The sequence below is a fragment of the Bos indicus x Bos taurus genome, chromosome 1 (genome assembly GCF_003369695.1).
Source record: "Bos indicus x Bos taurus breed Angus x Brahman F1 hybrid chromosome 1, Bos_hybrid_MaternalHap_v2.0, whole genome shotgun sequence".
Lineage (NCBI taxonomy): Eukaryota > Metazoa > Chordata > Mammalia > Artiodactyla > Bovidae > Bos > Bos indicus x Bos taurus.
The window spans coordinates 83,854,981-83,882,244 of NC_040076.1; the positions used below are offsets into that span (position 1 = coordinate 83,854,981).

Below are 27,264 nucleotides of genomic sequence, written 5' to 3' on the forward strand. Positions count from 1 at the left end.
AAGATATAAATGAAATTGTTTATAAAACAGAAACAGATTCACAGACACAGAAAACAAACTTATGTTACCAAAGGGGATAGCAGGGTTGGGTGGGGAGAGAAGATAAATTAGAAGTTTGGGATTAACATATACACCCTGCTATATATAAAACAGGTAAACAGTAAGGACCTACTGTATAGCACAGGGATCTTGTAATAACCTATAATGGGAATCTGAAAAAGAATATATATATGTATACATACAACTGAATCACTATGCTATACATGTGAAACTAACAACACTATAAGTTAACTATACTTCGATTAAAAAACAAATAGCTTAAAAGGTAAAAAAGTAACCAATAAATAATGGTTCTTACAATCAACAATGAAACATTAATGTCCCTTTATTTGAGGGTATTCTGCCAACAAAGGTCCGTCTAGTCAAGGCTATGGTTTTTCCTGTGGTCATGTATGGATGTGAGAGTTGGACTGTGAAGAAGGCTGAGCGCCAAAGAATTGATGCTTTTGAACTGTGGTGTTGGAGAAGACTCTTTAGAGTCCCTTGGACTGCAAGGAGATCCAACCAGTCCATTCTAAAGGAGATCAGCCCTGGGATTTCTTTGGAAGGAATGATGCTAAAGCTGAAACTCCAGTACTTTGGCCACCTCATGCGAAGAGTTGACTCACTGGAAAAGACTCTGATGCTGGGAGGGATTGGGGGCAGGAGGAGAAGGGGACGACAGATGATGAGATGGCTGGATGGCATCACTGACTCGATGGACGTGAGTCTGAGTGAACTCCGGGAGTTGGTGATGGACAGGGAGGCCTGGCGTGCTGTGATTCATGGGGTCGCAAAGAGTCGGACACGACTGAGCGACTGATCTGATCTGATCTGGGGAGCTTATTTGTCAAGAGGAAAATAATGGAAAAGTCATATTGACTTTTCCTGCTTTCATCATCTCTAGAAATGACTTAGAATACTGAAAAAACATTGTATCTCACTCAATTTGGCTCTCAAGAATGCCAGCTCCTCTTTCAGTGATATGGAAACAGTTAATTAATGCAGTCAGGCCACCTGGGCCTGGAAATGGTAACAACCACACATATCTACCTCTCAGTATCTGGTTTTACTGGGCCCAGATTGGGGCTAATTATGTGTATCTTCCTTTGAAGCAGAGAATAATTTAAAATTCGAGCATTTAAGGACCTAGAGGGAGCTGTAGAAAACAAATTCACATTCTCTTTTTTGGGTAAATTAGCAAACTAGTTTATTTCAACTGCAGCAATAACTTAAGACTATTTCTCTGTGATTTCCCCTTGAATTTAGTTTAACTGGCGATGAGGTGAGTGGCAGAGAGGATTTGGGGATCTAGCTAAAGAGAAGCTGAGTTGGGCTTATTTGGCTTGTGTTAAATAGAACCTATTTATGTCACTCACAATCATTTTCACATATACTTATGTTTGAAATTATAGTTTTATGTTTTTTTCACTTAAAGAGGGCCTGCCAAAATGAGTAAGGTTTAGACTACTAAACCTGGATCTGTTCCTGCTCAGAAGAGACAAATGCTCAAAACATTTTCTAACACAATGTTTTGGGTTTTTAAATCACTTCTTTTAACTTAATTTGCTACCTAATTATTTAATAAAGCCAACCATATATTTCAAATTAAAGAAGATGATTCATTATTCACTTGTAAAGCCAATCAAGATATAATAACGGAGAATCTATAATAATGGTACATACCAAGTACCATTCTAGACCTTGGGGAATGAAGCAGTAATAATGTAACATTCCTGACCTCATGGAGCTTGCCTAGTAGAAAAGGCAGAAAATAAACTTACAGGAAGTGACAGAAAGTGGGAGGGACAGGATTTTACTGGAGTGGTCTAGAAAGTCTGAGTCAAGCCAGTGATAGTTCAGGAGACCTGAAGGAATTAAGGGATTCAGCCACATGACCACATGAGGGAAAAGAATCTAGGCAGAGAAACAGCAAGTGCAGAAGTCCTAATACAGGAATAAATTAGTCTGAAGGAGCAAGAAAACCAGTGTGGCTGGCGTAGAGTGACTAAAAGGGAAGGTGGTAGGAAATACAGTCCAAGAGGTAGTCCAAAATTTTTTTCATTTTTATAAGCTCATTTGGGCTGCTGTGCAGAGAATGGATAGTAGGAAGGGAAAGAATGGAAGCAGGAAGAAGGCAGCTACTATGGTCCCTAAAAGACTGAAAAGGAATAGCTGGTAATGAAGCCAAAGTAACTTATTGAGACTGAGAGAAGATACTGTGGCAGGCAGGAAGGCTTCATAAATTGTACCCAGTGGTTGAGTTCATAAGGGCTGAGGCACGCTCTTGGATTTAGCAATAAAATGGGTGCTGCTGACCATAAAGAACATGGTTTGGATGAGAGTGCTTTGGGGGAAAGTCCCACAGGAGTACATTCAAGGGAGAAGAGGAGGCCAGGAAGTAGAAATAGTAAAAAAAAAAAAATATAACTTCTTCCAATTTTGTAACAGGTTTAACTTAACTATACATTGATCTATAAGACAATTACCTTCTATAGAGTTAATCAGTTGTTCAGTTCTCCAGTACAAACTATCTCTTTATTATTCATTTTAAACATTGACCAATTGTTGGATGATACCGTAAGAAGCAATGTATATTTTTCTGTTCTCTGTATATGAATAATTTCCTATTGATTGGAGTATTAATAGTGCTTTAAATATTCTCATGAATAAGAGAATATGCAGGAAAATTATGCAATGAACTAGATAATCAAAGACATTTCAATCATACAAGCTTTAATTAAAATAAATCTATATCTACTGTTAGGAATTAAATTGCATATGTGTCTTTAATGACCTGATTGGCAATTACAGTGGTTAAATCATTTGAATTAAAATAAAGATACTGACTTCTCTGTGGAATACAAATATAAAATAGTATATTTCTATCTTAACACAGAGCTCTTATCATTTGATGATTAGGTTTCAACAGCTGATGACATGTATAGTATAAAAGAGTAATTAAAATCATTAACACTTAAAAAAAAAAGTTCTGTAGTAAAAAATACAAAAAGGTTTTTCTTTCTCAAAATTACAACCTAGGCTCAACCCTGAAGAATAGACAGTCATAAGAGAAAGAGGCAACAGCATTCTAGAGAGGAAACAGAAATGGCTTTGAACACTAGAAATGAATGTTGCATGTTCTGAGGGAGCCAGCAAGGGCAGTTACACAGTTAAAGAGAGAGTTTGTGGGAGAAGTAGGCTAGATGGGATTGGGTAGGACAAGGTCTTCAGTAAAAAGACTTGATAGCAATCATAACAATACTCTGAAGGTTGAGTACTTCTGTATGCTAGCCACTATGCCTAATACCCTACATATATCATTTATTCCTCACAGCAAACCTATAAGGTAGTAATTAAGCTCCTAATTTTGAAGGAGGAAACTGAGTCTCAGAGAGGTTAACTAACTCATCCCAAATCACTCAAATGATAACTTCAGGTGCTAGGATGTAAATCCAATCTGACCGACTGTAACATATGCCCCTTTCCCACTGTTATCTACTAGTACTGGTGGCAGGGAGTGGTAGATTAATTTCTAGTGGCATATATCTGAGTGACAGAACTGGTAGACTAAAAGGGGAAGGAACTTAATGATATACAATTTGAGTTAAAAAAATGGTAGTTAACTTATGGTAAAAAGAAAAAAAAAAACTTTTATACCAAAGGGCCAACAACAATTTACCTTTCATTAAGATTTTTTCTTTCATATAAAGCATGCTCAAGATTTAATTTTAAAATAAAGTCACTAAAAACTAGAAGCAAATCAAAACTGTAATATTCTTAAATAATTTATGCCATATAATAGGCTCCAAAATCACTGCACATGGTGACTGCAGCCATGAAATTAAAAGACGCTTACTTCTTGGAAGGAAAGTTATGACCAACCTAGACAGCATATTGAAAAGCAGAGACATTACTTTGTCAACAAAGGTCCATCTAGTCACGGCTATGGTTTTTCCAGTGGTCATGTATGGATGTGAGGGTTGGACTGTGAAGAAAGCTGAGCGTGGAAGAATTGATGCCTTTGAACTCTCAAGAGTCCCTTGGACTGCAAGGAGATCCAACCAGTCCATCCTAAAGGAGATCAGTCCTGGATGTTCATTGGTAAGACTGATGTTGAAGCTGAAACTCCAATACTTTGGCCACCTGATGGGAACAGCTGATTCATCTGAAAAGACCCTGATGCTGGGAAAGATTGAGGGCAGGAAAAGAAGGGGATGACAGAAGATGAGATGGTTGGATGGCATCACCGACTCAATGGACATTGGTTTGGGTGAACTCCGGGAGTTGGTGATGGACAGGGAGGCCTGGCATGCTGCGGTTCATGGGGTCGCAAAGAGTCAGGACGGAACGACTGAACTGAATATTACGTAGCTATGAAAAAATATTTTTGAAGCATTTTTAGTAAGAAAAATCACTAAGGCAATACTAAGGGGAAAATGATGATAAGGTTATTGAGAAATAAGAGGATATAAATTCTGAGGTTAATGAAAAAATAATAGAAATATGTAAAAATGATAGGAATAATTACAGTACAAGGAGAACAGGTGGGTTTTTTTTTTTTGTATATTTTTCGGATATAGTATTTCAAAATCAGAAGAAAAAGTAACTAGCACAAAAGAGATCTCTTTAACTTCTTTTTTATCCAATGACATCTTCCTTTTTTCTTAACTTTTCCCCCTGTTTATTCTGTCCCATTTTTGGCCCAGTATTTTAGGTGGAAATGGGCATGCTCATCCATATATTTATATATTTGATGACCGAACTTCCCTGGTGATTCATTGGTTAGGAATCTGCCTGCCAATGCAGGGACACAGGTTCGATTCCCAGTCCAGAAAGATCCCACATGCAAAGACTCAACTAAGCTCATGGGCCACAACTGTTACTAAGACCACACTGTAGAGCCCCTGCTCCGCAACAAGAGAAGCTACCACAATGAGAAGCCATTGCACTGCAGCTAGAGAGTAGCCCCTGCTCACTGCAAAGCCTGTGAGCAGCAACCAAGACCTAGCACAGGCAAATAAATATATATATATATATATATATTTGATGGTCCTTGCACAGGTGGTAATACTGCACAGAAGTGTACCAGGCTAATAATTGTTTCTCAACAGAATTTAGGATCATGGCAAAGCATACAGGCTTTGACATTATACATATTTATACTGTATAATATAGAATATTATATATCAATTATATAATATTGAATTATACTTTTGTAATTTATTTACTATGTGACTTGAGGCAAGTTTCTTAACCTGAGATTACTTTTCTAATACGAAAAAAGTAACATATATTTTCCTCATATAGGATTGTTGTTACAATTTAGTAAGTTAATACATGGAATACACCTGGCACAGAGAAAAAAATTCAATAAAATTCAATTACTTGGGGGAAATGCTGTTAACATTCATGCTACACAAACTAGATTCCAAACCTGGCTAAGCATGTCCTCACAAGTGGCAATAATATGTATGTTCCTATTCTACATCCTAAAGGGATTTGCATGGTTAAAGCCTAAAATTGAAATTCATTTCCTTTATGCCCTTGAATATTGTGTTATTTCAATTGCTCATTTCCGGTATCTCTCACAAGATTCTAAGCTCTATAACCGAGTGTGTTAGTTTCTCTCATAAATCTAGGCACTAGTATAGTACACGGGAATGGCTGCTGCTGCTGCTGCTGCTAAGTCGCTTCAGTGGTGTCCGACTCTGTGTGACCCCACAGACAGCAGCCCACCAGGCTTCCCCGTCCCTGGGATTCTCCAGGCAAGAACACTGGAGTGGGTTGCTATTTCCTTCTCCAATGCATGAAAGTGAAAAGTGAAAGTGAAGTCGCTCCGTTGTGTCCGACTCTAGCGACCTCATGGACTGCAGCCTACCAGGCTCCTCCGTCTATGGGATTTTCTAGGCAAAAGTACTGGAGTGGGGTGCCATTGCCTTCTCTGACATGGGAATGGCTAGTCCTCAATAAATGTTTGTTGCACAGATAAAACGTCATATTCTCCCAACAGCAAATGTATTTTGGAGTTCTTAAGTATTGCCAGCAGAAAACAGAAACTAAAGGTAACAAGTGAAAAGAAGAGAAGTGAAAAGCAAAGGAGAAAAGGAAAGATATAAACATCTGAATGCAGAGTTCCAAAGAATAGCAAGAAGAGATAAGAAAGCCTTCCTCAGTGATCAATGCAAGGAAATAGAGGAAAACAACAGAATGGGAAAAACTAGAGATCTCTTCAAGAAAACTAGAGATACCAAGGGAACATTTCATGCAAAGATGGGCTCGATAAAGGACAGAAATGGTATGGACCTAACAGAAGCAGAAGATATTAAGAGGAGGTGGCAAGAATACACAGAAGAACTATACAAAAAAGATCTTACAACCCAGATAATCACTATGGTGTGATCACTCACCTAGAGCCAGACATCCTGCAATGTGAAGTCAAGTGGGCCTTAGAAAGCATCACTACGAACAAAGCTAGTGGAGGTGATGGAATTCCAGTTGAGCTATTTCAAATCCTAAAAGATGATGCTGTGACAGTGCTCACTCAATATGCCAGCAAATTGGGAAAACTCAGCAGTGGCCACAGGTCTGGAAAAGGTCAGTTTTCATTCCAATCCCAAAGAAAGGCAATGCCAAAGAATGCTCAAACTACCGCACAATTGCACTCATCTCACACACTAGTAAAGTAATGCTCAAAATTCCCGAAGCCAGGCTTCAGCAATATGTGAACTGTGAACTTTCAGTATGTTCAAGCTGGTTTTAGAAAAGGCAGAAGAACCAGAGATCAAATTGCCAACATCCGCTGGATCATTGAAAAAGCAAGAGAGTTCCAGAGAAACATCTATTTCTGCTTCATTGACTATGCCAAAGCCTTTGACTGTGCGGATCACAATAAACTGTGGAAAATTCTTCAAGAGATGGGAATACCAGACCACCTGACCTGACTCTTGAGAAACCTATATGCAAGTCAGGAAGCACAGTTAGAACAGGACATGGAACAACAGACTGGTTCCAAATAGGAAAAGGAGTATGTCAAGGCTGTATATTGTCACCCTGCTTATTTAACTTCTATGCAGAGTACATCATGAGAAACTCGGGGCTGGAAGAAGCACAAGCTGCAATCAAGATTGTCGCAAGAAATATCAATAACCTCAGATATGCAGATGACACTACCCTATGGCAGAAAGAGAAGAGGAACTAAAAAGCCTCTTGATGACAGTGAAAGAGGAGAGTGAAAAAGTTGCCTTAAAGCTCAGCATTCAGAAAACGAAGATCATGGCATGTGGTCCCATCACTTCATGGGAAATAGATGGGGAAACAGTGGCAGACTTTTGTTTTTTGGGCTCCAAAGTCACTGCAGTTGGTGACTACAGCCATGAAATTAAAAGACGCTTACTCCTTGGAAGGAAAGTTATGACCAACCTAGATAGCATATTCAAAAGCAGAGACATTACTTTGCCAACAAAGGTCCGTCTAGTCAAGGCTATGGTTTTTCCAGTGGTCACGTATGGATGTGAGAGTTGGACTGTGAAGAAGGCTGAGCGCTGAAGAATTGATGCTTTTGAACTGTGGTGTTGGAGAAGACTCTTGAGAGTCCCTTGGACTGCAAGGAGATCCAACCAGTCCATTCTGAAGGAGATTAGTCCTGGGTGTTTTTTGGGAGGACCGATGCTGAGGCTGAAACTCCAGTACTTTGGCCACCTCACGCGAAGAGTTGACTCATTGGAAAAGACTGATGCTGGGAGGGATTGGAGGCAGGAGGAGAGGGAGACGACAGAGGATGAGATGGCTGGATGGGATCACTGACTCGATGGACGTGAGTCTGAGTGAACTCTGGGAGCTGATGATGGACAGGGAGGCCTGGTGTGCTGCGATTCATGGGGTTGCAAAGAGTCGGACACGACTGAGCGACTGAACTGAACTGAAAGGTGACAAGTATTTTCAGTCTATCACAGGACTACAGTTGTTATTTCTTTCCTTCCTAACCTATCTAGTTAAGCCTAGAGAGAGAGGCCTAGTTCTGCAAAGAATCTCTCAACATGAGCATTCCAGTCAGGACACAGAAGCAACAAACTGTGTGGCACTCCTTTCCAATTTTAAATTTCAGAAATATGGCCATTCTAAACTGTAACTTGACATCTTCAGGATTGCTGGTGTGCACTAAAGAGTACAGCAGCACTTTTTAAGCTTACCAAAAAAAAAATATACATCCATTTAAAAGCAAAACCCTAGACATTGTCTCTATTTCTCATTTGAAAAAGCCAATAGAATTACTGTGAGGATTAATGGAAATGCAGCATGTAAAGCACTGAGCACAATATTAAGTACTAAATAAACAGTAGCTATTATTAAAACACAATCCTGAAGTGAACAGCATGCAATGGAATGAATATATCCCCTTATATGAATTAATTTTTGAACCCGCAAAACTACTTAGGTAATTTGAGTTTCACATTAAAATTACACTGCACTGCCTTTCTGTTTTAATTTTCATTTGTATGAAATTTGATTAAAAATAAGTTAAAACCTTTTAATAATTACATTTTAATATATACAACTTTATAACTTAAATGTAATTTTACTTTATTTTTTATGACAGAAAGTTATCAAAAGCCAAACTACATTAATTATTAAAAACATTGGGTAAAAAACTGTATATTTTACCTGGCCATTTCCAAGCAGAGATGTATCTTTCCCTATGAGAAAATAGGATCCAAAAAAGAAAATAAAGGCATGACTGAAACCCAAGGTGGTCCAATAAAGAAATGTTTTCATGCTTAATTGACGGTTTTTACTTATGTCTCTGCAAATTTAAAAAAAAGAGAAAAAAAAAACATCAGGACTTATTATCTACTAAATAATTATTACCATTTGATAATTAAAAAACAAGATGGCTTTTTAATTTAAAATTGCTTACAAATTTTAGAAGAACAAAACCTAATTTACAAACCACTGCTTGTAAATCATACAGCTGTGTAATAGCTTATAATTCTCATATTCAAATACAATTTCTCATTTGATAAGGAAATATGATATGGGCATAATTCTTCAGTTTAATTGTGTCAAGTTGCTATTTCTTTGCTATTACTTTTTTTGGGGCCCTAATGTGTGCCTTATGGGATCTTAGTTTCCTGACCAGGGATTGAACCTGGCCCCCTGGTAGTGAAAGCCCAGAATCCTAACCACTGGACTGCCTGGGAATTCCCTCTTTGTCAAATTCTGTTATATTCTGTTATAACTCAGCCATGACTATTTCTTTATGGTGGAGTCATGTGAGCTAGGTTTAGCACCGAGGTTCCTAACTGAGTTCACAATCTATCAACAGCTATTATGAGAAGAAAAGTCTGTGCCAATCTTGGGTCAGGGCTTCAGTAGCTCAGCTGCTAAAGAATCTGCCTGCAATGAAGGAGACCCTGGTTCAATTCATAGGCTGGGAAGATCCCCTGGAGAAGGAACAGGCTACCGACTCCAGTATTCCTGGGCTTCCCTGGTGGCTCAGATGATAAAGAATCTTCCTGCAACGCGGGAGACCTGGGTTCAATCCCTGGGTTGGGAAGATACCCTGGAGCAGGGCATGGCAACCCACTCCAGTATTCTGGCCTGGAGAATCCCCATGGACAGAGAAGCCTGGCGGGCTATAGTCCATGGGGTTGCAAAAAGTAAGACACGACTAAACAACTATGCACAATCTTGGGTCAAGCCTAGCCCTAGATATCCTGGGAAATCAAGGTAAGTTACTGCCATTTCTGGATAACTGAATATCTCTATAAGCGTAAAGGTCAAGTAAATATGGTAATCATAAGTTAGTCCTGAAAACCCAGGGGGCCTGGGATGGGATTTAATGGCCTCAACTCTATATTTTGCATCAATTACTACCCATAAATTTGGCAGGGTTAGAACACGAACTATTTTTAGGAACTCTAGAGACAACTAAGTAATGAATAACTTTTGTGTGTACCCATGAAACAGAGTATTATTGGTTTAAAACAGTAAGTGCAAATTATGCAACTGCTCAATGCATTCCTAGGACCAAACTATTCATTCCTAAAAACATTGGAAAAATCATTCAAATATTCTCTTCAATGTTCAACACCTATAAATCATACGAGAACTTAAGTACTTCCTTTAGTAAGACATTAATCACCAAGAAACTGCCTGATATACTTGCTTATTTTTAAGATACTTTTAAAAATGGATAACTATTGAAATATAATGTACTACTTGTTGCAAGAGGTGGTATGGACATTTAATATTGGAAAACACTTACCGATAGAGGGTGGGTTTGTTCTGTAATACATGAGGGTCTATATGTTGTTCCAACAGACTATATATCAGAATAGGCAGGGATGTAAAACAAATATTGTATAAAGTCAGGTACACGCTGTCATATAGTGTCTAGAAAGAGAAATTTGTAGGAATTTGTAGACTCTAGACTACATTACTATTATACTTATTCATATAATTACAAAGAGGCATCATAAAAATTACATATTTTCAGTTTACACTGAATCCATTTTAGTATGATGGACAGGGAAGCCTGGTGTGCTGCGATTCATGGGGTCACAAAGAGTCGGACACGAATGAGCGACTAAACTGAACTGGTTTCTTATATAAACATAATGTTTCTACATTTATATTCTTTGTGGAAATTGGAATATTTTGTTATGTCACGTGATTCTGCTATTACAGTCAGATGGATCTATATTTCAAGACATTCTAATTTGACCACTGGGATGTAATTTTACACAATTCTCTTACATGTGTCCTAGGCTTGTTATTATTCCTTTGATACGCTACACATATAGTTTTGCTTTCATAGCTTTGTCTTCCAACCTAAGTCCTACACTTTCTTTAATCCATGATCCATGAAACTTAAAAAACACTGGCTCAAATTCCTGATGATAGCTGCTTCTTCTAAACAGTTATATGTACTACTGTTGGTACTAAGTGCTTAGCACTTTGCCTATTCTTCACATATAGCTTTTACTAACATTGATACTGTCTCTCAGATTGTACTATAAATTCCCTGAAAACCTAATCAAAATAGGTTAAGTCTTCTTGTCACATGCTCTCACAGCATTCTCTATTTCATCCAAGTAAAACATTTTTACTAGCAATCAATGTCCAAGCAGATGTCTCAAATTTAGAGTTCCAGCTTGTAAACAAAGGAGAAAACGGTGATTAAGGGTAGGAAAAAACTCATTTAAAAAACCCCCAAAAACCTAAGATAATTAAAACTTTCAATAAATTAGAACAAATGTCTTGATCAATTAGAGATGCTGAGTATGATATGTGAGAAGGGTGCTCAAGTAGTCAGAAGCAATAGGTCCAAGCATGGTTTAGTTATTAACTATGTAATCCTGGGCAAGTTACTTAATCCCTATGGATTTCAGTTTCCTTCTCTGTGTGACATGTGTACAAAGAAAAGACCCATCAAGTGTTCATTATAGCTACTGTTAACCTATGACAAAGTTTTCCCTGTGAGCATATAGTCATATAGCTTCAGAACCCTTTTCAATATAGCACTCTTGGAACCTCCATTTAATTATTTACCTTCTGAGATGAAACCTATATGTCATCCCTGGACTCAATCACTATGTTTCTTTCAAATCTTAAAAAAATTCTATGAGTCAAAAAATAAATAATGATGTAATCTTCCAACAATTATGGGGCCTGGCTTGATATGAATTTTATAGAAGTACTATACATAAGTTGAAAATAGCAAAGTCCTCTCATAAGCTATTAAGAGTAATAATATCTATTTTTTAAAAAAAGCATCCACAGTTAAAATATTTTTTTGGTATTCACACTCACTTCAAGCTGAAAATCAGAAAAAAGAAATACTGACGCTAAGCTAATTAAATATACTATAAGAAAAGTTATGTCTAGTTAGTTATCTGTAGGACTAGGAAAAATAGAAAAGGTCCCTCCAAGTATTTAACAAAACCTGAACACATATACTCTACTCTTTATCTAAAAGGATAAAACAAAAGACTCTATTTACTTACTTGTTGAGAAAACAAACAGTAGAACTGATATAAAAATTGGGGTGTAATAAAGCACACATTCTGAAAAACAAGATTAAATGGAAATAATTGAAATATTTAAGTCTAAATGAGAAATGATTTATAAAAATGACTTTCATTAAAGAGTCCAGAAAATAATCTCAGTTGATATGGTAAGTAGATCTGCCCATAAGAACTTGTCCATACAAAAATAGGAAAATAAGAATCCCATTTTATTAAAAAATGCCTAAAAGTAGTCTATGAAGCACTGCAAATGTCAGAATGAAAATACCTTTGACTCCTATCATTGCCAAACAATATGATAATTTTGAATTTATAACTATTATTCAATACTTTTCATACAAAATACAATTAGGAAGGTTTACTTAAACTTTAGGGCTAAAATTACTTTAAAATGCAAAAATATTTAAAATACAATAAATGGAGTGATCAAAATCTCTTTCCATTACAAAAGCCTTGAAAGTGAAAGTGAAGTCGTTCAGTCGTGTCCGACTCTGCGACCCCGTGGACTGTAGCCCACCAGGCTCCTCCGTCCATGGGATTCTCCAGGCAAGAATACTGGAGTGGGGTGCCATTGCCTTCTCCAGGGGATCTTCCCAACCCAGGGATCAAACCCGGATCTCCCGCATTGCTGGCAGACGCTTTAACCGCTGAGCTACCAGGGAAGCCCAGGTCACAGCAAAAGTTGTTATAATAAGCTAAGAAAAAACTGCCAACATCGTCTATTAGCATTATACAGTCTACCTGTGTTCTTTCATTGGGCTGCAGCTACTAATTATAGAAATGCATGCAACACAGAACACTCTGATGTAGTAAATGTCTTGGTATTCAGAGGCGCTTAACATTGGTTCCAAATAATCCCATCTTTGCCCAAAGGGTCAAGAGATAGAACAATATTTCAACATAATTGGCTTCCTTGTAATTCTATGCATTTTATTTTATACATCTAAAATCCCTATACTGAGTAGTTTATACTACTAGACTACCAGTCATTCATGGCCCAAAAAAGATTAAGAACTTCTGCTTAAAATCACAATATTGGAGATAAAATTAAAACTTACTACTGGTTCCGGACAAAATAACAATAAAGAAATCAAACCATTCATGTTCTAATTTACATGGAATAAAATAAGTATGAATTTTGATGTGTCCTGACAAATTCATACATCCATGTAACCGCCACCACAATCAAGTTAAAGAACTTTTCTGTCAAGCAAAGTTCTCCCATATACTTTTCTAGTCAATTCTATCACTCACACTCTTGGCCTCAGGCAACCACTGATTTGCTTTCTGTGAGTACACATTAGATTTATGATAAAATAATAAAAGTATATGCCATAGACTATTGTTTTGACTTATAGAAAAAAATTTCAGACTAATTTGTATGGTAATATTAATAACATTCCTTAAACTGAAACCTCAAATACTGTTATCAATTAACTCTAAAATATCTCCATGAAACTCACCTTATAAAAAAAATACTGTACAAGGGTAGCTATTCTAATGTAATAAAAATGACCATGAACAAAAAGCAATTTGGAGAGAAATTTAAATCTAGCTATTGCATAGTCACTGTTTCTTGCAGCTTGTCTTCCTTCTTTACCCATGATTCCTGTAATACAGGGGACAAAAAGGTTAGTTCACTGATAATTGGTAAATGTAAATTTTAAGATATGCCTGAAAATACCTTAATTATCTGTAGCAGCTGAACCTGGATTTAGGATCACTATATCCTAAATTATAGTAGACAATAGATTCCCAAAAGGTTGCTCTATTTATATCAAATATGTAATTAATACAAAGCTATAACATATACTAGGCATGTAACATCAATCTTCAAAGAATTAGAATAAAATTGATATAAAATATTAAAAGTTCAGGATCTAAGAACATTTTTTTATTCTAATGAAGAGAATGCCATAAAACAGCTTTCATATCTCTATTTCCAAGGACAAAAAATATGCTGAATCAAGTCAAAATAACCATGTTTAACAGTTTTAAAACTCTCACACAAAACTCTGTGCTTTTTAAAAGAAAAATGTACAATATTACTTGAAATCAGTACATAATTTTATCTCACAAATATGAGCACTTTTTTTGAGGTTACTATAGTTCATTAGGTTTCAAAAGTTATTTCCAAGTTTGTTTTTTCAATGTGAAACCAGGATTGAAAAAATTATTTTTTCAAAATTAAAATTTTCTATTTTTGTCATAAAAGGATGAAAATGTTCCAAAATGTAAAGACAATCATCTGTATTCACAGCTCCTAGAGTAAACCACTATTTCTGGTCTATATACTCTTAGAAGTTTTTCTTATGCATATTTCATGTATGTTCACTTAACATACATACAAATAAGTACATAAAGATGGGATTATTTGTTTTGTAATCTGCTTTCATCACTTTCTACATTATGGACATTGTTTACTTACTACATATGGACATATGTGCTTGCTAACATAGTCATTTATTTTCTTAAAAGGAATTCCTGGAGGCCTAGTCACTAGGTCAAAGGGCACACATTTTATTTTTGCTATGCACAGGCTTTCACTAGGTACAGCAAGTGGGAGTTACTGTTTGCTGTGGTGCATAGGCTTTTTATTACAATGGCTTCTCTCATTGCACAGCACAGGATCTAGGAGCATGGGCTTCGTAAGCTGGAGCATGTGGGCTCAATTAGTTGTGGCTCTCGTGCCCTAGAGCATGAGAGTTTCACTAGTCGTGGCACGAGAGATCAGCAGTTTTGGTGCACAGGCTTAGTTGTTCTGTATCATGTGGAATCTTCCTGGACTACGGATTGAAACCACATCCCCTACACTGGCAGGCAGATTCTTATCCACTGTACCACCAGGGAAGTCCAAAGGGCACACATTTAAAATTGTTATATATAATAATGCATGGTGTACCAATTTACGTGCCCACTAACATCATTTAAGGGCATTTGTTAATCTACATGCTTGTGTGCTCAGTTGTGTCCAACTCTTTATGACCCCATGGACTGTAGTCTACCAGGCTCCTCTATCCATGGAGTTTTCCAGGCAAGAAAACTGGAGAGGGTTGCCGTTTCCTACTCCAGGGTATCTTCCTGATCCAGGGATTGAACCCCCATCTCTTGCATCTCCTGCATTGGCAGGGGAGTTCTTTAACCACAGTGCCACCTGGGAAGTCTATACCCTTGTCCATTTCAGGGTTTTTTTTTTTTTTGCCAATCTGACAGGCAATTTTAACTTACTTTTTGATTATTACGGAGATTTCTACTAGAGTGTTTTTCTTATTCTCCTTAAATTAAGACCTCACATAATAGGAATACTAAGACTATCATCTATTTTACAAATATTCTTTACTAGTTTGTCTTTAAAATTTTTTAATGTAAGTATTTACTTCTGCCACACATGTTGATCTTTTTCCTTTTCAGTTCCTTGCTTTCTTTGGTTTTGTACTTAAAAGATCCTTCCATACTTCAAATAACAGGATTATTCACTAAAGTCTATTATTTTTTATGGCCTTCAAAAATTATTTAAATCCTAATCCATCTGGAATTTGTTTTGCTATAAGCAATGGAAAGGGACTCACTTTTTCCCCCCAAATAACTAGTTATATCAGTGTTTTATTAAATCAAATAATTTGTTTCCTTACTTATTTGAAACATCTCCTTTGTTACATACTCAATTTCCAGATGTGCCGAACTGATTCTGTTCACTGGTCTGGCTGTTATCATATTATTGATAAAATCAAACTGTTACAAGTATTGTAGCTTTATATACTCTAACATATGATATAATAAGTTATAAAATTATCATGAAGATTTCTGGGAAACAACAGTATAAACAATATAAAGAAAGTGAAGTTTACAAAATGAAGAGTTAATTATCCCAAAGAGGAAGAAGCTGATTTGAGGGATACACTGGAAATATGGGACCTGATCAGTATTCATCACACAGTCAACTCCAGAGCAAGGACTATCTTCTTTTCTAACTCTATAAACTTTTATCCTTCAACAAAAACCCATACTCCTCTCTTTTGCTTCCTCAATAAAATTACTGAGGAAGACAGGTCAAAATACGGTTTAAGTGGGAAATGAATGGTAATATAAATATAATAAAATGATTTTAGTATTCTGAATTTAATAAAAATTTTAGGCAAAAATAGAAAAAAATTAGCATAAAGGTTATTAAATTAGAAAGTTACTTGAAATTTTATAGTTTGGTATAATTTCCTGTCTCTAAAATTATCTTTAAAATACATTCCAAAATCTTTAGACTAATGTATAAAGTAAATAATAATATTCTAAAATAAGAATAATTATATATATCATGAACTTAGAATTTAAAAATGATAAAAATACTGCGTAAAAGTATTTAAAAAGGTACAAAATTGCATGTAAAACTAAACTAACTTTACTGGGAAGAAGAACTGGCGAAGATAAAATTCACTAGTGGTATTTATTTCCTTGAAAATTTGCAATTAAAACATCTTGTGGCTTCCCTGGTGGTCCAGGTGGCTAAGATGCCACATTCCCAAAACAAAGGGCCTGGGTTCAATCCCTGGTCAGGTAACTAGATCCCCCATGCTGCAATTACGACCCAGGGCAGCCAAATGAATATTTTAAAAAAATCCTAAATATTGGGCTTAATAATGATAGGTTTCTGACAGAAATACGATGTGATATATTACACCACTGCATTTAGTTTTCATTCGTATATGTGACATTGTACTTTATTCTACAAAAGATTTATCATCAAATAATTATAACTTTAGAAGTTCAAAGAAAAAATATCAATCACCTATGCCAACATGTGCTTCTTGTATCATGCTTACATCGTTAGCACCATCGCCAATAGCCAATGTTATTGGCTTCTCAGGTGAGATTTTTATCAGTCTTATTACCTGAAAGACATACAACTCATTAATTATAATAAAATTTCAATTTTCTTGTATTTATATAAAATTACTTATCTGAAATGATCTGCTTTAAGAACAATAAAAAATTAGTTTTACATTGGACAGTAATATGCACTGGGGTTCACTGTTTGAGGAATGTCTCCATTAAGACGTTAGGAATGTCTTTCAGAAATGACAACAAAACAGATTGTGGTCTTTGGATTTTATGATGGGATGTAAGAATCTGTTAAACACAGCTTAAATTTATAAAAAGCTTAATAATTGTGTAAAAAATTAACTACAATTAATTGAACTTTGTCAGGCAATTTTTTTCTCTCAAGAAATTATTTTCATTTGATACAGAGGAAAGATATTTATTTTCTCTTGTAATAAAGTTTCTTAAAAATTTAAAAAGCCATCAAAATTAAATTCAATGAAATCTAAAGAAAGGTTTCTTTGGAATACTTGAATGTACTTTTCTAAAGGATTTAGGCATTAGGTCTGTTTGGTCTCCAGTTTAATGTCCACAGACTGGGGTATAAGGGTTATAATAATAAAACAGGTACTGTAATAAAACCCCATGAAGCCAAAAAAAAAAAAAAAAAAAACACCTGGATGTACAGTTTATTAGCTCTACATGTGAAATAATATGTTTAGATGTATATTTCAAAGCATATACTTGTGACGGTTTCAGTTACAAAAAATATTTGTATAGGTTTTCACTTGAATCATAGCTGAACATTAAATATTTCCTAACTACAGACCGCGCAGAACCACATCGGCTGCAACGGACCGCGCAGCCGAGAGGAGCTACCCCACGCCCAAAGTCAGGGGCAGCGGCTGAGAGGAGCTACCCCACACCCGAGGTCAGGGGCGGCGACCAAGAAGAGCTACCCCACGCCCGAGCTCAGGGGCGGTGGCCGAGAGGAGCTACCCCACATCCCAGGTCAGGGTCGGCGGCCGAGAGGAGCAACCCCACGTCCAAGGAGCAGTGGCTGCATGGATGCTGGAGGGCTGAGAGGAGCTACTCCATGTTCAAGGTCAGGAGGGGCGACTTCGTCCAAGGTAAGCAGCAGTGGCTGCGCTTTGCTAGAGCAGCCGTGAAGAGATACCCCACATCCAAAGTAACAGAAACCCCAAGTAAGATGGTAGGTGTTAAGAGAGGGCATCAGAGGGCAGACACACTGAAACCATAATCACAGAAAACTAGCCAATCTGATCACAGGGACCACCAGCTCAATGAAACTAAGACATGCTGTATGGGGCTACCCAAGACGGACGGCTCATAGTGGAGAGGTCTGACAGAATTGGTCCACTGGAGAAGGGAATGGCAAACCACTTCAGTATTCTTGCCTTGAGAACCCCATGAACAGTATGAAAAGGCAAAATGATAGGATACTCAAAGAGGAACTCCCCAGGTCAGTAGGTACCCAATATGCTACTGGAGATCAGTGGAGAAACAATTCCAGAAAGAATGAAGGGATGGAGCCAAAGCAAAAACAATACCCAGCTGTGGATGTGACTGGTGATAGAAGCAAGGTCCAATGCTGTAAAGAGCAATATTGCATAGGAACCTGGAATGTCAGGTCCATGAATCAAGGCAAATTGGAAGTGGCCAAACAGGAGATGGCAAGAGTGAATGTCGACATTCTAGGAATCAACGAACTGAAATGGACTAGAATGGGTGAATTTAACTCAGATGACCATTATATCTACTACTATGGGAAGGAATCCCTTAGAAGAAATGGAGTAGCCATCATGGTCAACAAGAGTCTGAAATGCAGTACTTGGATGCAATCTCAAAAACGACAGAATGATCTCTGTCCGTTTCCAAGGCAAACCATTCAGTATCATGGTAATCCAAGCCTATGCCCCAACCAGTAATGCTGAAGTAGCTGAATGGTTCTATGAAGACCTATAAGAACTTTTAGAACTAACACCCAAAGAAGATGTCCTTTTCATTATAGGGGACTGGAATGCAAAAGTAGGACGTCAAGAAACACCTGGAGTAACAGGCAAATTTGGCCTTGGAATACGGAATGAAGCAGGGCAAAGGCTAATAAGAGTTTTGCCAAGAGAACGCACTGGTCATAGCAAACACCCTCTTCCAACAACACAAGAGAAGACTCTACACATAGACATCACCAGATGGCCAACAATGAAATCAGATTGATTATATTCTTTCAAGCCAAAGATGGAGAAGCTCTATACAGTCAGCAAAAACAAGACTGGGAGCTGACTGTGGCTCAGATCATGCACTCCTTATTGGCAAAGTCAGACTTAAATTGAAGAAAGTAGTGAAAACCACTAGACCATTCAGGTATGACCTAAATCAAATCCCTTATGATTATACAGTGGAAGTGAGAAGTAGATTTAAGGGACTAGATCTGATAGACAGAGTGTCTGATGAACTATGGACGGAGGTTCGTGACATTGTACAGGAGAAAGGGATCACGACCATCTCCATGGAAAAGAAATGTAAAACAGGAAAATGGCTGTCTGAGGAGGCCTTAAAAATAGCTGTGAAAAGAACAGAAGTGAAAAGCAAAGGAGAAAAGGAAAGATACAAGCATCTGAATGCAGAGTTCCAAAGAATAGCAAGGAGATAAGAAAGCCTTCCTCAGCAATCAATGCAAAGAAATAGAGGAAAACAACAGAATGGGAAAAACTAGAGCTCTCTTCAAGAAAGTTAGCGATACCAAGGGAACATTTCATGCAAAGATGGGCTCCATAAAGGACAGAAATGGTATGGACCTAACAGAAGCAAAAGATATTAAGAAGAGGTGGCAAGAATACACTGAAGAACTGTACTAAAAAGATCTTTACGACCCAGATAATCACGATGGTGTGATTATTCACCTAGAGCCAGACATCCTGGAATGTGAAGTCAAGTGTGCCTTAGAAAGCATCACTACGAACAAAGCTAGTGGAGGTGATGAAATTCCAGTTGAGCTATTTCAAATCCTGAAAGATGATGCTGTGAAAGTGCTGCACTCAATATGCCAGCAAATTTGGAAAACTCAGCAGTGGCCACAGGACTGGAAAAGGTCAGTTTTCATTCCAATCCCAAAGAAAGGCAATGCCAAAGAATGCTCAAACTACCACACAATTGCACTCATCTCACACGCTAGTAAAGTGATGCTCAAAATTCTCCAAGCCAGGCTTCAGCAATATGTGAACCGTGAACTTCCAGATGTTCAAGCTGGTTTTAGAAAAGGCAGAGGAACCAGAGTCAAATTGCCAACATCTGCTGGATCACCGAAAAAGCAAGAGTTCCAGAGAAACATCTATTTCTGCTTTATTGACTATGCCAAAGCCTTTGACTGTGTGCATCACTATAAACTGTGGAAAATTCACAGTTTTACCAGACCACCTGACCTGCCTCTTGAGAAACCTATATGCAAGTCAGGAAGCAACAGTTAGAACTGGACATGGAACAACAGACTGGTTCCAAATAGGAAAAGGAGTACGTCAAGGCTGTGTATTGTCACCCTGCTTATTTAATTTATATGCAGAGTACATCATGAGAAACGCTGGGCTGGAAGAAGCACAAGCTGGAATCAAGATTGCTGGGAGAAATATCAATAGCCTCAGATATGCAGATGACACCACCCTTATGGCAGAAAGTGAAGAGGAACTAAAAAGCCTCTTGATAAAAGTGAAAGAGGAGAGTAAAAAGTTGGCTTAAAGCTCAACATTCAGAAAACTAAGATCATAGCATCTGGTCCCATCATTTCATGGCAAATAGACGGGGAAACAGTGGAAACAGTGTCTGACTTTGTTTTTTTGGGGCTCCAAAGTCACTGCAGATGATGACTGCAGCCATGAAATTAAAAGACGCTTACTCCTTGGAAGGAAAGTTATGACCAATCTAGATAGCATATTCAAAAGCAGAGATATTACTTTGCCAACAAAGGTCCATCTAGTCAAGGCTATGGTTTTTCCAGTGGTCATGTATGAATATGAGAGTTGGACTGTGAAGAAAGCTGAGCACTGAAGAACTGATGATTTTGAACTGTGGTGCTGGAGAAGACTCTTGAGAGTCCCTTGGACTGCAAGGAGATCTAACCAGTCCATCCCAAAGGAGACCAGTCCTGGGTGTTCATTGGAAGGACTGATGCTGAGGCTGAAACTCCAATCCTTTGGCCACTTCATGCGAAGAGTTGACTCATTGGAAAAGACTCTGATTATGAGAGGGATTGAGGGCAGGAGGAGAAGGGGATGACAGAGGATGAGATGGCTGGATGGCATCACCAACTTGATGCACATGAGTTTGGGTGAACTCCAGGGGTTGGTGATGGACAGGGAGGCCTGGCATGCTGCAATTCATGGGGTCGCAAAGAGTCGGACACAACTGAGCGACTGAACTGAACTGAACTACAGCTTCATATCACAATTAATTGGCTTTTTAACTCCTTATTAAAGTTCTACTTAGCACTTAACATTCATTTTTAACAAAGAGAATTATCAATTCATGAGAATGCAAGAATAAGCAAAGATCAACAGAATGACCTAGAGGTGCAGATGAACTGAAGTCTTATAGGCTCCTTCACCAGTTAAGTAACGAACTCATGAGACTTGTTATTGTAGTTCAAATTTGTGTCTCAGGAATATCACAAACTGCTCTCTATCACATGGTCATTTCTAGGTTACAATGATCTATTTCTATGTTATTATGAATAACTGAAACTTCAATATTTACTGTGAAATTTCCAAAGGCCTAATGTATATGGTTAAAATTCATATTACGAGAAGTAACTGACTCCTGGTTAAGATTCATATACCGTATATCACCAAATGGAACTATGTGAGGCATTAATGTTAAAGAATACTTTTAAATCAAAATATCTCAATGGGACTTGTTATGAAATAAACGTACCTTTGCTTTCTGTAGCGGTGCCATACGACAGCACATTACAGCTGAACAATGTCTACAAACGTCCATAAATAGCTTTTCATGCTCCCTGAGTGCAAGAGACAAACTGGTCCCGTCTACCACCAGACCATGCTGAATGACATGATCCTCTCTAATCCTAAAAAAAAGAAAATGATGATATCCTCTGTAAGACATGTATAAAGCCATAGTATTTACATTTATTTAGTAAACAAAATATTCTTATTGAAAATTGGATAATTCACCCATAGACTTCAACGGTACAAAACTGACATGTCAGGGAATAGAGTTCTACCATTTGACAGTTAAGATTAAGTAGAATTGAGAGTGATTGATATGAAGAGTAAAATAGATGATATTCAATTTTACAATGAATTGATATATATGAACTCCGGGAGTTGGTGATGGACAGGGAGGCCTGGCGTGCTGCGATTCATGGGGTCGCAAAGAGTCAGACACGACTGAGCGACTGATCCGATCTGATACACACACAGAAACTATATTTTTTAAAATGTGAATTGTGACACATAATCTGAGGATATTCTCTCAAACTGTATAAAAAATCTTAGAAAAATAAAAATATAACTAGTTATATATTTAGCAAGTTCTAATTTTAAAAAATTTCATGAAATCAAGAATGTTCAGGAAAATTTACAAGCTAGATTCACTGTATATTTAAGTAGCAAGGCAAGGAATGAAGAAACCATCAATTGTCTCTTGATATTTAACCCTACAATGGAGTGTAATGCCAGGTATTACAATGGTGGAACATGGATAACACCTCTCTTGTGGGCATACATGATACTGAGGACTATTTCAAAACATGGTCTAATTATTGGCAGTTGAGAGGACTATTTGTGACAAGAAAGAGAAAACAAGTATGTTATCATAATCAGTATGTTATTGCATCAGTATGTAAATAAAGTATATTATTGAGCACACTATTTTGTTCAGCTGCTTCACCCCACTCCGCCTTTGGTAATAAGAACTTCTCAGTGAAAGAAGCAGTGTATAGATTTACATTCTGGAGCAAGCTTATGCAGTTGAAGGCCAGCACTCAGAGTAGCACTGTGTTCAATTCAGCAAAAGGAAAATACTACAGTTCACTACTGGGTTCATAGTATAGCAGGACTGCTACTGAGAAACATCCATACATTTTCATTTTATTTTTTTTTCTCAGTTTTATTGAGATATTATTGACATATATGTAAGTTTAAGGTATACAACATGATCTGATACACATATATACTGCAAAAATGATTACTACAATAGGGTTAATACCTCCATCTTTTCATGTAAAAACTTTTTTTTGGTCTGTAGTGATAAGATTTGAGAGCTACTCTCTTTACAATTTTCAAATATATAATATAGTACTGTTAATTACAGCCACCATACTGTACATTAGATCCCCAGAACTTATTCATCTTATATATAAGCTGGAAGTTTGTACCTCAGATTATCACCTCCCCATCTCCCCCACAGCCCAGCTCCTGGCAATCACCATTCTATCACTGTTTTTTTTAGATTTCACATATAAGTATGTGTTTCTCTCTGTCTGACTTATTTTACTCAGCATAATGTTGTCAAGATTCATCCATGTTATCACAAAAAGCAAGATTTCCTTCTTTTTTATGGGTGAATAATATTCCTTCATGTGTGGAAGGAACATCACATTTTCACTGTCCATACACACATTAATGGATATTTAGGTTGTTGCCATTCTTGGCTATGGTGAATAATGTTGCAGTGAACACAAGTGTGGATCTCTCTGAGACAGTGACTTCATTTCCTTTGTATAAATACTCAGGAGTGGAACTGCTGTATTACATGGTAGTTCTATTTAAAATTTTTTCCATACCATTTTCCATAGCAGCTATTCCCTCAATTTTTAAATGATAAGCAAGAAGACTATTAAATGAGCGACAAGTTATGAAAACTAAACATACTGATGATTTTCAGTCTCCTAATACTTAAATTTTTTCTGTAAGTTAAAATGATGTCTTCATAATATGCCTAGTAACTAGTGTTGCACTGTATAGTAAGTGGAAAGCAATGAACATTTTACAATATAAACTTAAAAAAATGTATACTTCCTTTATCAATTCTCCAATACCTGAAATCAGCATCTAAAATGACTATTTTTCCTCTCTGTTGGCTGAACTTACTTGGCAACCCCTGCTATCTACAGACATTCAGTGTAAGCACTGCCTGAGCACATGGTCTCAGAAGCAGAAGTAGCCAAGAGTAGGACAGATCAGATCAGTTTTCCTTGGGAACATTCCCAAGGCACACTAAGTTAGGTTTTTCTCTGGACAGGGTTCATAAATCAGCATACACAATCCATGGTGTAACATTTATGCAATATGGAAAAGCACCTCATAGTTCTGGCACACAGTAAGGTAGCATCTGCTTACTTCTGTAGCCTCATGTTTCAATATTTCCCACATCCTCTCCCATCTATTCCATTCCCTGGCCATAGTTAGCTACAATTGATAGTATCAATTGCCTGAATGAGCCTCTCAGCTCTGGGAATTTGCATACATGGGCCACTTTGCTTCTTGGTGTTATTTTCTGACAAGTTTACATCTCAAAACAGGAGACAACACAGTCATGAGTTCCAATGTACAGAGTTCTAATGTACAGAGCTGTTTCAAGGATAAACTTGGGCTAAGTTTCCCTCTTTGGTCCACAGACAGTTCTCTGTTCTTGCCTTTGTTACAATTCAGTTGTGATGGTTGTGACAATATATTTACTTCTTTTTTTCTGACACATTTTAAGTATTCTGGGAATAAACAACACACCTTATATGACTGTCCCAAATGCCTACATAGGAGACAATCAATGTGTTTTTGAAGGATTAGATACATACACTAAAGCTTTCAAAGGTATGGAATTCTTTTGCTATATCTAAGATTTTTAGAACAGATACTTCCTGAAAGTCTGTAAATCAAAATCCTATTGACTTATATGGTTAACTCAGAAAACATATTTCAGGAATTCCCTGGTGGTCCAGTGGTTAGGACTCTGTGCTCTCACTGCAGAGATCTGGGTTCAATCTCTGGTTGGGGAACTAATATCCCACAAGCTTTGAGACTCAGCAAAAGAAAAAAAGAAAAGGAAGAAAATATATTCCACTAAAATGGTATCTCTGAAACATACATTTCACGTACCAAGCCTAAAATTAATTTTAAGGTATAATATTCACTTTATAATACAAAATATAATACACTTTTGTACAAAAAGGGAAATGAACAATACCCATGATCTTAACAGACTCAGCACATATATAGAAGACTTAAAAATATTTGAAAATACAAATAACAATTATCTTCAGATGGCTGTATTATATTACTAATCATCATATCTTATTTTCAGTGCTTTTAAAATGAGTATTTATTACTTTTATAATCAGGAGTAATATTTAAGAAGCAAATGATTCTGAACAATTAGTTTGTATATTTTAGGGAGTTTTGAACATTATGCCCTTAAATGTTTAAGTAGCCACAATAGTGTTGGCATTGCTTCAAAACCAGTGTCATTAACCTAAATCAACCACCTTTTTGAGCTCAAGCAAAGACCTTTCTGAAAGTTGTACTGTCTCTTTAAAACGAATTGCCAGTCCAGGTTCGATGCATGATACTGTATGCTTGGGGCTGGTGCACTGGGATGACCCAGAGGGATGGTACGGGGAGGGAGGAGGGAGGGGGGTTCAGGATGGGGAACACGTATATACCTATGGTAGATTCATGTTGATGTATGGCAAAACCAAAACAATATTGTAAAGTAATTAACCTCCAATTAAAATAAATAAATTTATATTAAAAAAATAAAACATTCCTTAAATAAGCTTTTCTCTGATAAAATCCAAAATTTAGTATCACATCAATCCCTGCATAACAAACATAAATAAAGCACTGAATGTACAGTGACAACTGTGGCCATCATCTTTTCATATTTGTTTTTCTGCATTAATATCACAAGACTGCAAAGACAAATACCAGTAGGACATCTCAGATACCTACATACAAGTAACCCTCATGCTTACACTGAAGCACTCCTATTTAAGGTAAAAAGAAAAAAACAAACAAACAAACTGGGGATCCCCTGGTGGCTTAGTGGTGAAGAATCTGCCTGCCAATGGAGGAGACACGGTGGGGGCGGGGGGGGGGGGGGGGTGGAGAGGTTGATCAATGATCTGGGAAGATTCCACAGGCTGCAGCTCAACTAAGCCTGTGCACCACAACTACTGAGCCTGTGCTCTGAAGTCCAGGAGCCACAACTACTGAAGCTCACATGCCCTTGAGCCCATGCTCTGAAGCAAAGAAGCCACTGCATTGAGAAGCCTGCTCACTGCTAGAGAAAAGCCTGCACAGAAATAAAGACATGCAGCATGGCCATAAATAAATAAAATTTAAAGAAATTGTGTTAAATGAGGGCTCCTAAAAAAAGTTCTACCTAAAGAAGCAGATATAGAGAAAAACAGAACAAATTAAGAGCATATATACTCATGAAAGTATCTTTGAACAGTAAAATGCATGTGCATTTCCCAGTCTGGTCATGTGAACTGTATCACTGGTTGGTAAATGTTTTCTATACAGCACCAGAAGTAAATATTTCAATTTTAAGCTTTGCAGGCCATGAGACTAAATTGAAGATATCATATAGGTTCTTACATTACCAAAGAAGAAACAAATTTTGATAAAAATTTTAAGTAAAAAAATCTAATAATAATCATTAAATATAATTTTAAAAATAATAGAACAGAAATCTTTTTCTTGTTAGGGGAAGAACATTTTAATTGGGGTTCAAAGTTCATGTCCTCTATCAAAGTCAGCTGGCACATGTCCATCTGTTAATGCTGATCTGTAATGAGATTTTACATTACAAAAGAACCATCGGTAATGAGATTTTTAGTTCATATCTGATTATATCTGAAACAGGCAGTATATTAAACCATATCGTCACTGAATAATAAACATAATGCGTTGCCATCTAACTTGATAATAAAATAATCAACACTCTACTGTGCTTTAAGAGTATATTAAAAGTCCATTTTTCTTTTTATGTTGGACATGACAGTTAAATACTGACAATAAAAATATACCAAACTGCCATACAGCAGTGTGGCACAGAAAAACAATGAGCTATAACTGTGTCACTGTGATTTGCAGTGTATCAAACAGCAATGAGAAATGATAAAAGTGCTCTGTCCCAATTACTCAATTGTGCTGTTGGAGCACAAAAGCCTTTGCTGATGTGTAAATGAACCAATGTGGCTCTGTTCCAATAAAATTTAAGTACATTAAATTTTTAATTTCATGTAATTTTCACACTATGAAATATTACTCTTCTTTGACTTCTTTTTCATCCATTAAAAAATGTGACTACCCATTTACCTTCAGTCATCATGTTCTGAGATTGCACC

General features: G+C 36.9%; 1 protein-coding gene across 6 annotated transcripts in view; it reads right to left on the reverse strand.

The window, feature by feature from the left end:
• Nucleotides 1-27,264, reverse strand: part of ATP11B (ATPase phospholipid transporting 11B (putative)) — a 124,187-nt gene that overhangs the window by 29,502 nt on the left and 67,421 nt on the right. For 5 of the 6 annotated variants that reach the window (XM_027540159.1, XM_027540153.1, XM_027540196.1 and 2 more), the window contains 6 exons: nucleotides 21,825-21,978; nucleotides 16,849-16,951; nucleotides 13,532-13,677; nucleotides 12,048-12,107; nucleotides 10,307-10,434; nucleotides 8,704-8,842 (listed from right to left, as the gene is read on the reverse strand). In XM_027540159.1, the coding sequence (XP_027395960.1) occupies nucleotides 8,704-8,842; nucleotides 10,307-10,434; nucleotides 12,048-12,107; nucleotides 13,532-13,677; nucleotides 16,849-16,951; nucleotides 21,825-21,978 (730 nt within the window). The remainder of the gene's footprint in view (nucleotides 1-8,703; nucleotides 8,843-10,306; nucleotides 10,435-12,047; nucleotides 12,108-13,531; nucleotides 13,678-16,848; nucleotides 16,952-21,824; nucleotides 21,979-27,264) is intronic. The other variant, XM_027540180.1, reaches the window with a different exon arrangement.